The 12,028-nt window shown below is 39.8% G+C and overlaps 1 protein-coding gene across 2 annotated transcripts in view; it reads right to left on the bottom strand.

Moving 5' to 3' along the window:
* Positions 1-5,944: 5,944 nt before the first annotated feature.
* SLC12A7 (solute carrier family 12 member 7) overlaps positions 5,945-12,028 on the bottom strand; it is a 141,431-nt gene continuing 135,347 nt past the window's right edge. For both annotated transcript variants that reach the window (XM_036754591.1, XM_036754600.1), the window contains one exon: positions 5,945-9,049. In XM_036754591.1, coding sequence (XP_036610486.1) covers positions 8,958-9,049 — 92 coding nt within the window. In that variant the 3' untranslated portion in view covers positions 5,945-8,957. The remainder of the gene's footprint in view (positions 9,050-12,028) is intronic.

The raw sequence follows: 12,028 nt of genomic DNA, 5'->3' as shown, positions 1-12,028 counted from the left end.
GTTACTTTTTCAAATTAAAAAAATGTATTTTCAATTTATGGAATAAAACAAGCATTCCCAAAACATCATAACTTTTTAAAAAGATGGTTGCACATGAAACTGCAAATCTATCATATTGGATTCCTTTTAAATATGTAATTTATATATTAAATTATATCTTAGTGATTTTTAAAAGCATATTTCCATTTTCCAAACAGCTGAACCAATTCACCCCTCCACCTGTGTATCTGACAGTGCCTGTCCTCCCATAATCCCTTCAACACGATTTTCCTCTTTTGCCATCTTTGCCAATTTGCTGGTTGTGAGGTAAAAACTCAGAGTTGTTCTGCACTTTCCTTATTATGTGTTATTTGGAGCCATCTTTCATATGGCTTGCATTCTTTTCCTAATATGAGCTGCTCATATCCTTTCACCATTGATTCATTGAACCCAAGCCCTCTGACTCCAAATCCACTTTTCACCGTCCTGCCGCTTTTGGGTGCTTCCGCCATTAGAATGTGAGCTCTTTGAGGACAGACACTTTTACTCTTTCTTGTCTTTGTATCACAAGCACCTAGTACAGCATCTGACACATTGTACGTACCTAATGCCTTTTAATTTAAAATAAATTATTTCTCCATTTATTCATTCTGGTTGATACGTCTTATACAATTATGAGCAAAGGTTCATAAAATAAGGAGAGGGAGGAGAAGAAAAAGAAGACATGCATTTTGTACATGCATTTATTACAATTTTTCAACATGAACAACATTCACTGTTCTCACAATGATCCATCTTTACCTGTTTCACAATTAATACTCATTTGAACCCTGATGTACTATAAGGATAGGGGAACAGTAGTGTCCATTTGTTATTACAGAACTTACAACTATCTCCTCTACCCAAGGCCACTCTAGGCTTCCTGAGCCTGAGCTCTCTATTTTCTCTGGTACTCGCATTAACTTAAAGTCCAGTATGGCAAGTCATCATCGTGCCTGCTTCTGTCAGTCAACCTCAGCGGAGAGGCTAATGAATTAAAAAATATATCCTGTGTTTTGAAATGCCATTCCTCCTTCCATCTGAACCCATGTTGGCATTTGAAGCTCTTCTTTGAAATCTAATCCTGTCTCTTTCCTTACGCTGGTTCACTCCCCCCTTGCACATGCCTTTTAGGTCAATTGGTTTTTCTCTTCCACTCCAAAGTAACTGAGCACCAGTACGGTCCAATCCCCTGTGATTCAGGCTAATGCACTATGCATTAGAGCCAGAGCCCAATTTCCCAAGTCAAAGGGTTAAAGACTACATTGGATAGAAGGAGCCAAACCCTATTTGGATCTAACTTGAGTGGAAGCATGATGGACATTGTGTCCTGCACTTTCTCCCTCTCTCAGATGCTGGCCCTATTTCCAATAGTGATTTTCATTCTGTATTTCTCCCACAAACAAGTCCTAACAATAGTTAACAAGTGTCAAGGGGGCAAGGCGCATCTTAAATTGATCACAGGACTTAATGAGACACCTTTGCAAAGCAGGAGACATGCTGTTTTATGAGGGTAAAATACTAATAGGTAACATTTACATTTTGTTCTCACGACCTTGAAAGGCAAGTGCCATTATCATCCCCATTTACAGACGAGGAACAGACTGAGAGAGGTTAAATAACTTTCCCAGGGTCATATAGTTGGTAAATGTTTGAGGCAGGATTCAAACCCAGGTCTTCCTGACCCCAAGTCTGGTACGCTACCCATGAGGCCACCTCACTGGCTCCTCCAGATGGTCTTTTCTAGTTTGGGGTATTTCCAAAGAAAACACTAGGTCATAGATGTTAGATTAAGAATTTAAAGATCTTAATAGTGAATAGAGAAATTAAGGTCATCTAGCTAGAAAGAGGCTGAGGAAGGGATTTAAATGGAATTTAAACAAGAAAATTGGAATCAGGTGGGGCAGCTATGTGGTACAGTGGATATGTGGTACAGAGTGCTGGGCCTAGAGTCAGGAACTCACCTTGGTGAATTCAAATCTGGCCTCAGACACTAACTAGCTGTGAGACCCTGGGCTTAACTTAACCCTGTTTGCCTTAGTTTCTTCATCTGTAAAATGAGCTGGAAAAGGAAATGGCAAACCACTCTAACATCTTTGGAGAAAACCCCAAATGACAGACACAAGTGAAAAATGACTGAAATATATGGGAATCAGGACCTAAGCACATAGTTAGAGTGGGAAGAGATCTTAACGTGTCATTTAGGCCAACCTGCTTATTTTATAGATGTCAGAATAGCGACTTGTCCAAGGTCACACAGTTAAAACCTTGTAGAGCCAGAATCTGAACCCAGGTCCTTTGGCACAGAAAAGACACCATGACTGATGTGTATTGTTAGGAATCAGAGGGAACAGTTTTGGTGCAGTGGAAAAAGCATGTTGTGGGGAGCCATAAAAAGGAGACTCAAATCCTGCCTCTGTTATTTATTACTTGAAGACTATCAAGTAGTAACCTTAAGCCTCGGTTTCACCCATTTGTAAGATTGAAGATACAAATACTGGCATACCTCCTCCCTGCGCTTGAAGCTCCTATATATAAGGCTCATTAGTCAGAATATAACCAAATGGGGAAATCATTGAATTTCAAATAAAAAGCACTAAGCACCTACTATGTGCCAGACCTTGTGCTAGGTGCCAAGGGTGTTGTGAGAATGAAACTAAAATGAAAAGCACCATGTAACACCTAAAGTGTGGTATGAATGAATGCAAAGGGCTATTGTTGTGTCTTAGATTACTTTGGATAAAGACCATAGCTACCCCTCAGATTTCACCTCCATTTATTCCACAAACAGTAGAGATGCTCTAACAGGAAAAACTCTTGCTGCATGGGCACCAACATGCCCGATGCCTAGCGCACTGCTTTATACATGGTGGACACAAGAATTTGTTGAATGAAACATAGTTCCTGATCTGAAGGCTGTTAAAATCTAAGAGGAAATCTGTGCACAAATAACTCTGATTGGAGTGGACACCACATATACGTCGTGGATGCCAGAGGACCATGAATTTAGAACTGGATGAGACCTCAAAAGCCGTCTAGTCCATCCCCTCACTTTAGCCCGGAGAAGTTAAGAGACTTGGTCATGGTCATGAAGCTACAATCTATGGAAATGGCCTCCTAATAATTCGTTGTTCAGTCGTGTCCTACTCTTCATGACCCCATTTGGGGTCTTCTTGGCAAAGATATTTGAGTGGTTTGCCATTTTTTTCTTCCGCTCACTTTACAGATGAGGAAACTGAGGCAAACAGGGTTAAGTGACTTGCCCAGGGTCACACAGCTAGTGTCTGAGCTCAGATTTGAACTTGATGAATCTCCCTGACTTCAGGCCCAGAACTCTTATCTCCACTTCACCATCTAAGCTGCCCTTACCTAATAATCGATACACCATCTAAAAGTGGCTGTGACAGGGATGGGGTGGAGAAGTTTCGCCTAACTGAAGGTCCAAAGGAAGTGAGGATATTGCTTATTGAAGAGGTTCCTAATCTGCTCCAGATTGGACTAAATTATTTCTGAAGTAATGACTCAGAATCAATGCCTAGGCTTGGAAAAATGTAATGTGGAAGAGAGAAAGCTAAGGTATCACAGAATTATAGAGCTAAAATGGATTTTAGAGGCTTTAGTATAACCCTCTTATAAACAGATCACAAAAGTTGGGAGCGGAGAGGGGGATAAACTAGAAAAGCATCTAGAGAGCTCTGAGGAACTAGGATGCAAGGTCTTGAGATCAGTTAACAAGCTTATATTTTGGGGGACACATGGAAGATTGCTTTTCTAAGCAGGAACAACTGGTCAAAGCTTTGTCTCAGCAAGGTTAAGTCTGGCAGTTGTGTGTTTAAGATGAACAGTGAAGGGAAAGTGAAGAAGCTATTGGTGGGGAGACCACAGGGCATTAATTAGTGCTAAGAGGGACATCATCTAGTCCAGTGGGCTCTTAACCTGGGGCTAGATTTCAGGGGATTCATGAACTTAATTTGGAAAGGGAAAAAAAATTACATCTTTATTTTCCCTAGCTTCTGAAATTTAACATTTCCTTCAATTATTTAAAAACTTATTCTGAGAAGGGGTCCATAGGCTTCACCATAGTATTTAGGGGATCCATGACATTAAAATGACCAAGAATCCACGATCTAGACCAGAGGTAGGGAACCTGCGGCCTCAAGGCCACATGTGGCCCTCTACATCCCCAAGCGCAGCCTTTGATTGAATCCAAACTAGAGAGAACAAATCCCCTTAATAAAAAGATTGGTTCTGTAAAAGGACCTAGAGGGCCGCATGTGGCCTTAGGGGAAGTAGCATGATCATAAAAAGCCTATGAAAGAAATTGGATCTTGAACCAGTTATCTTGACACTTGTTACCTTATTCAGTCCAGGTCGACACCCAGGGGCATGATAATAAATGTTTAACAACCAGCTTTCCAAAAAAAAAAGTGCATGACATTTTTAAGTTTAATCTGCATCACTATCCATCACTTAAGTGTATACAATCACAAAACCATAAATCAAACCCTAGTTTGTAGCCTTTGCAGATTTGAGAGGTAAGGATCAACACTAAAAATTAACAATAGGCTCTTGACAGCTACTTCAAGCTGGCTCCACTACACCTGACTACACCCCACTTCAACAATCAGTAGATTGAGAAGGTCTAGGTGTAAAGTAATCAGAGTCTAAAATAAAATACAGGGAAGACAGTGGGATTGGAATAAATGAAAAATTGCGAGAGATTGTGAAAAAATGATTTAAGCACTGACAATATAGGGAGGAAAAAGGAAGAGGCCAAGACCACTAATTACAAGGTCAGTCAAATTTGGCTTGCCTTGAGCCCAAATATGCTTAAAAGCAAACTAAATAGGGAAACTTTATAAGTAAAATATGGGTATTTGGGTTAAGAGAAAGGTATAGCACCTAACCATTCATATTATCACTTCTGAGGGTAGCTGGTGATTTATCTTTCTAAGTTCAAATAAGGCTTTAGACACTAGCTGTGTGACCCTGGGCGAGTCACTTAACACTTTTTGCCTCAGTTTCCTCATCTGGCAAATGAGCTGGAGAAGCGAAACAGCAAACCACTCCAGTATCTGCCAAGAAAACCCCAAATGGGGTCACAAAGAGTTGAATATGAATTTACAACAAGAAACGGATGGCTAAGTTCCTAATAAAAAAATTTCAAAAGCAGATTGCTTTATTTTTTTCTCCCTAAAAGACAAAATTATAAAGCAATACAAGACACATGTATTGATTTTGTGTGGGATTTTAATAGCTACTTCTATCTCTAAACCAGAAACATAATTTTTTAAAGACATCTAATTCATTGACATTTTTTTCTACTTTGCTTCTAATACAATGATAGTGGTTCAAAGGTTTTGTTTTTTTTTGGGGGGGGGGGTTAATGTTTCAGTATTCTCCAACTTTCACCATTTTTTCCATCAATTTTCTGTTGAGATTTGAATTTTGCAAAGCTCAATGCCACGCAAATAATCGCCAACTTTGTAATCGCAAATTACAATTCTTGAGGAAGCTCTTGTTCACTGACATCCTCTCCCCTCAGCCCCACAAAAAAATAAATGTACTTTTCATTTTTGGAAAGTACTGGAATTGCCTAATGATTTTCTCAGGAGCATAGGGGAAGGGTTTAGAAATCACAATGGTAATGAAGAATAAAGGGAAGGGAGGAGACAAAGTTGTAAGGCTAACTACAAGACCAGATGTTTCCTCTTTTCTTTTACATTTTTAAGAGATTATCCAGATAGATTATATATTAAGATTTTGTTATTTGGATTTGTTTTCTTACCAGATTTGAGAGATGATTCCTTAACTGCCTTCTTTTTTCTCTTGGGCAAATCTAGCTAAAGCTACATCAAAGGAGCAATGAAGCATGGAGAAACTATTGAAATGACACCTCCAGAAAGAAGCCACTTGACATACAGAGTCATGTTTTTGAACAGATTTCATCCCATTTTATTTTTTCTAAACAGAATCATACAAAGACAAGGAAACATTAAAAGCAAACATTAAATCATCATCTCTAAATGGCTGCACTTACTGGTTACAAAAACGTTCATAATGTAGAAAAAGATACACTGTTGTTTACATGAACAAAATACTGCAAAACAACTGAACACAAATTGTGGACACATCAACATCTGGTGAATACACGGACAGCAATGTGTGGAGTTGTCATGTTAATTTCCACTGAACACCAGTCTCGGCGATCTTCAACTATTCCATGGTGACTTGGATTTCAGCACCACATATGAAGTGTGCCCTGTTACATCAGCTACTTTAAAACTGGGCAAAGCAAGAAGCCATTTACCCTATAATGCCTCCTCTCTGATCATCTCCCACATGTGCCCTCAGCAGGCAGATCTCCTTTTACAATGGTCACACTCATGCAGATAGACAGACATGTGGGCACCAACACACACAAACAGACATACAGCCCCACAAAAGAGAAGCCCATCTCCATGAGCATGAGAGTAGCATAATTCTGTATGTTACTAGAAATCTTGCTGTGAAATGTACAAAGGTAAGAGAAAGATCAACTATTTTTCCTAAAACACCATTTTGGCACACATTACACGTTCGATGATTTTTCCACCCAGCCGAGGGTAAAATTTTGGAGATTTTGGCTTCCTATTCAGCTGGATTCCCAGGGCATCTGTAATTCCTTCATGCTCAAGAGACCCGTTCCTGTGCAGAGGGGCTAGGAAAACGGGATTGGAAGAAACCTCACTCAATGAAAGATCCAGTGCTGCTGTTCTATGCTCATTAGTGACTTGGAACGTCTGGACTGTATGCTTATGCGCTTTCTGCAATCCAATGGGCTACAGAGGAAGGCTCTTCCCAACCTCCATATCCCTCCCTCCTCAAGAAGTCAATGAATTCTCCTAGAAATAAACAAGAAACCCTGGCCATCTCAATCCCTTTCTCCCTTCTCACCCTGGGGACAGTGCCCTTTTGGGGTTCTCTCTTTATGCTGCCACTTTATTCATTAAAATGTCTCTCAGGATGTATAAATAAATAAATAAGCCACAAATACCAAAAATTCATACCCCCCTCCCCAAAATAACCCTCTACAGATTAGATGTTCAAACTAGAGAATGAAAAGACCAGGAAATAAAGTGCAATAATCAAGCATCCATGTGAAAAAAAAAAAAACAAAACAAAACCAGCCTGTCCAGATCAAAGAGATTTGTCAAAATTGTTCCTCTGGGACACTGCTGCAGTCATGTGCTAAAAGGAGACTTAGGGAGATATCCTCAGAGGACAAGAATAGGTAGGAGAATTTAAACATCAAAAAAAAAAAAAAACTCACAAAAACGACGACGACAAAAATCTCAGTGCCAGACCCTGTTGGACATACTGGGCTCAATTAGAAAATGGATGATTTCTTAAAGGTTGCAATTCATTCTGACCAGGTAAGATGTCTCCATCTATCCTGGATTCTCCCAAAATGGTTTTCTTAGCTCTTATTATGAACAGTTAGGAACAGAGTGCATACTGACTAGCTGCAAAAAAGAAGCTGCATATCTGATACTGAAAATGTTGGCATGCCCACAGGTCTGCCATTTAACAGTTCCACTTGGAGTCTCAAAAGTATTTAAAGTTTACTTTTTACATATTGCACTTTTCGTTTTCAGGATACTTCTCTCCATGCAGCTGCTTCCCTTTTGGGTACTTAAGACATTGGCAACATTTCCAAGATGTTGGCTAGAGCTAGCTAGTGTCAATGCTTTCAAAGACCAAAAATTATTTATTTACAAACCAGAAAACTGAATGTAAAGATTGCAGCAGTTGGAGACAAAAGATACAGGTGTCAACAGCGATCTGAGTCATTTAAGAAAGTAGGAAAGAAAAGGGATATCAGAGAAAATATAAGAATTAGTTTGGGCAGCTTCTTGAAATATAAAACCTGGATTATCATATAACTTATAAAGACATATAAATGAAACACCTTTTAAAAAAAATCTCAGTAACAGTGGCTGCTCTTTCAAGACAACTGGAGCTGAATGGCCTGCCTTCCATGGACCAAAAGCAGATGTTTTGAGCATGGGCTTATTGTTATGAAAAGAGAATATAGACCTCATCCCTACCCAAGACTCACCCTCTGCACTTGAACTGCAGTAATGTGCTAGGGCAGGGATGGAAACATCCCTGGATGCTCATGGAAACACTAACATGGCTGGTCAAATGATTGGAGGGGAAAGGGGGAGAAGGCGAACTAATGACTTTTTAGGAAAGTAGCCAGTTTATTTCTTTATAAAATGTACCTCTCATCACCCAGAAAATAAACTTCAAGAACAAAAGTGGACTAAACAAATCTATGTTCTAGAGCTAGTAAAGCTAAAATGTAACAGTTAGAAAGACTGTTAGCAGGCACATACCAAGAAAAGTCTGAATCCAGAATGAGAAAATATCAGCTTTAGCCAACTTCATAGTTTATCACTGAATAAGCTCAGCTTCCCTGGCATCAGTTAAAAAACAAAAACTTAAGATTTTTTTTTAAAGATACCATCAGTTTCACCCTCAATGTTTAATACAATAAAGTAATGAGAGCATGATTATCAATAATTCAGATACTACAAATAAATCAGGTGGGTGGGGGGAGGCTTTTGAAATTCTTTTTAATTCTCTCACACACATTCATACTTCAGCTTCCTATCCCCAACCCCCTCCTCCAGATTTTTTAACAGTGCACACAGATAACGTTTCTTCAGTATTAACAAGAATTTTGCCCTAGGTTTAAAAAAAAAATCAGGTCACTTCTTTTTGTAAAAAACATACGGATCAGCAGACCAAGCTGGCATATCGTTTCAAGTACACAGGAACACTTCAACTGTTCAACTTCCAGGAACCCAAGACCCGCTTGTCCAGTGTTTCTATCCACCTAGATAGTCAGTGCCGCCATGTTCTAAAGAAGCTCTGGGTGGCCACCAGCAGCACTAGGAGTAGATGGTGATCACCTCCCGGCCTCCGCCTCTCACCAAAAGCACTCGGTTTAGTCCTTCTGTCAAAACTTCTAAGAATTCCATGTCTGTGAGGTGAGAGTTAAGGTACGTCATTGGTCCAGGGTGTTGAAAGAGGAGGGAAATAAGAACCAACCAACTTTTCAATCTGGTAACCTGAAACTCTACTGTTACCTTTTTAAGATAACTATGGTTTTATCTAAGGGAACAGGTGAAGAATCATTCAAGTTAATTTCTAGGAGATAACCTGACAGCTTCAATAGAAACAAAAGGTACCAATTAAGATTCCTCACTACATTTAAATCAAGTAATTCTTGAAAGGCAAACCAGAAAAAGGGAAAAGAGGAGAAGAACCATGAGAGCTGGAAGGGAATCTCAAAGGTCAAACCCTTCATTTTACTGAAACTGAGGCTGAGAGGTTTAGTAATTTCTCAAAAGTCACCCAGGTGTTAAGTAGCAGAGTGGGATTGGAGCTTTGAGTCATTTGGTTCTTTGGTCAAAAGCATTTTCCATTGTGCCAGGAAGTTTCTTCCTAGTCCCAGCCCAAGTTCATCTTCATTAATGAAAATGTAGCAGAGAAAGTGACTTGGGGGGGGGGGGGCAGAGGTTGAGAGGGGAGAGACAAGGTAGTAGGACTTGTGAAAGTTAATTTCAATTTTTGGATATGATGCTAAGCAGGGACAGAAACTTAAAACTGCAGCATCTATGCCCTAAATGAACAAGGTTAGCTCATTTGGGTAACCTAAGCATGTAGTTAGCTAATTGAAAACAGGGCTATGATTCATGACACAGTAAGCTACCAGGAAAACCATGATGCTCGGCAGGGTAGCTGAAAAACCGAGGGCAGGCATGGCGGGCTTTGAAAAAGGCTACTGACTGAGAGGAGCCATTCCTTTGTTAGGGACTGCTGCCATCTGAGGGAATCAGAGTGCTTGCTGGGAAAAGGCATTAGATAATTGCTTCCAATTTTGAGGTCTTTGTTTATTTCAAGGAAATATGTCAGTTTCTGGTTTCTATTAAGAATTACTTACATAAGCTGTATCACATTTTGCCAATGAAAAGAGTGCGAGTTCCCTCAATGGGGGCTGGTCTCTGCATTCTCTCAACCTGTTCACTGGAAGGGAAGCAGGCTACCAAGGGAACACTAGTAAAAATTAGATAAACTGTAAGCACAGGACCTCTGTAAGAAGGAGAAGTGCCCGAGGGGATGTGGGGGGAAGGGTGTACTCCTGATAATTAGGCTAATTACAACAATCGCCACCCCCCCCCCCCAAATTCCCTTGGCTATGAATCTGCCGCACAAGTGGTCAGAGAACTTTAATCTTAAAAAATGATACCGTGTCAGTACCTCAAAATTGGGAGCAATTACTGGTGAGGGATGATGAAATACTATTTCACAAACACTGTGGACTCACAGGGAGACAAGCATCACAAAATTATTAGCACTGTATATATTTGTAAATTTGTGGAGAAACCCTAAGGCACAAACAGCCTAAGAGGATTTCAAGAAGCACTGTAACAACTAAGTTAGAGGGCCAAACCAAGAAGTCCAGTTAGGTTGTATTCCTGAGATTATACAAGGGCAAGTACATTGTTCTCTATTGCTGGCCTTGCCATGTTGGTTTCCTTAACAAGGCAATTAAATCTAGCCTATCCATAGAAATACTGATTTTAATATTTATATCGATATAACACTTCGAGGTTGACAGAGTACTTTACAGATATCATCTATCTCATTTGGTGCTCAGAGCAACCCTGAGAGAAAGGTGCTTTCAATAACCCCATTTTACAGATGAGGAAACTGAGGCAAGCAGAGACTAACTGATTTGCCACGGTCACATATTTGATACATGCCTGAGGCCAGATCTGAATTTGGGTCTTCCCAAGTCCTTATCTAATGCTCTACCCACCTAAGCTGCTTCATAGTAGAGGCTAAGGGACGTGAATAAATAAAATTTGCATTAATCTCAAAACCCCATATTTAAGTCAATGGTTTGGAAAACTCAATTCAACAAGCATTTATAAAGTCCCTACTATGTGTTAGGCTTTGGGGATATAAATCTAAAAATAGTTTCTCTCTCAAGGAACTTACATCCTACCAGGAAAAAGCAGCCCTCTCATACTCCTTTTACCAGGGCTGCTCAGAATTATTTAACTGATTTAGGTCATACCTAATATTCTCCTTATTTTCATCCTTCCTTTTCAGGTCCCCTTTGCCCTTCCCGTTGAGATTTCCTCCCATGTCCATCATAACTATCTGGCATGTACATAGTTATTTGTATGTTATCCTATTAGAATTTGAGATCATTGAGCTAAGGAACCTTGTTTTTTGCCTTACTTTGTATTCCTAGCACAGTGCCTGGCACTGTCTGCACATGCAGACACAGAAAGACACAGAAACACACACACAGACACACCACTTGATAAATTCTTGCTGACTGACCTCCCAAAGAATTTCTCTGTTCACCCAGGTATTATTCTGTCTCCATTGTACTGGAAGAGCACAAAGGTTGGGTGGAGGGAAAGAAGAAAATTCATAACCATATCTAGAACACATCATATTTACTGGTAAGCTATTAGGCCTTTTATATCCTCATTCAGTCCAATCTCCCTTTTTTTATACAAGTCCATTTTTAAAAAAGAATCATTTAGTATGCCTTTAGATGTTAAAGAAAATTCTGTATTATGAAGGCCAGTGTTTAGTTACATATACTAGACACATGTGCTTCACCTATGGGACCTGTATCTTCTTACTGGTTCTAACCTCTGTCTACACACAAGCCAAGTGGACCATGGTGACCAAAGATGAATGTACAAAAACCTTGCCCTCCAGGGCACTCAAGCACTAATTTCCTACTTCTCCTCCAACAAAGACCACGGCTCAGATGCACCATGAAATAGTAGCTCTCCAGTTATAATGGGGGTGGGGAAGGGTATTCATATTTAAAGCCTGGTAGAATCAATGTGAACACTTTAACCCTCCCAGTGAGTCAGAAATGAAAGATCCAAGGGAGCCAGTGTAGACTTGTTCTTCCCTCTTTTATGGC

Source organism: Trichosurus vulpecula, chromosome 1 (assembly GCF_011100635.1).
Source record: "Trichosurus vulpecula isolate mTriVul1 chromosome 1, mTriVul1.pri, whole genome shotgun sequence".
NCBI classification, from domain to species: domain Eukaryota; kingdom Metazoa; phylum Chordata; class Mammalia; order Diprotodontia; family Phalangeridae; genus Trichosurus; species Trichosurus vulpecula.
Note: the sequence above shows the minus strand (reverse complement) of the source record. Positions and strands in the feature narration are given on the sequence as shown.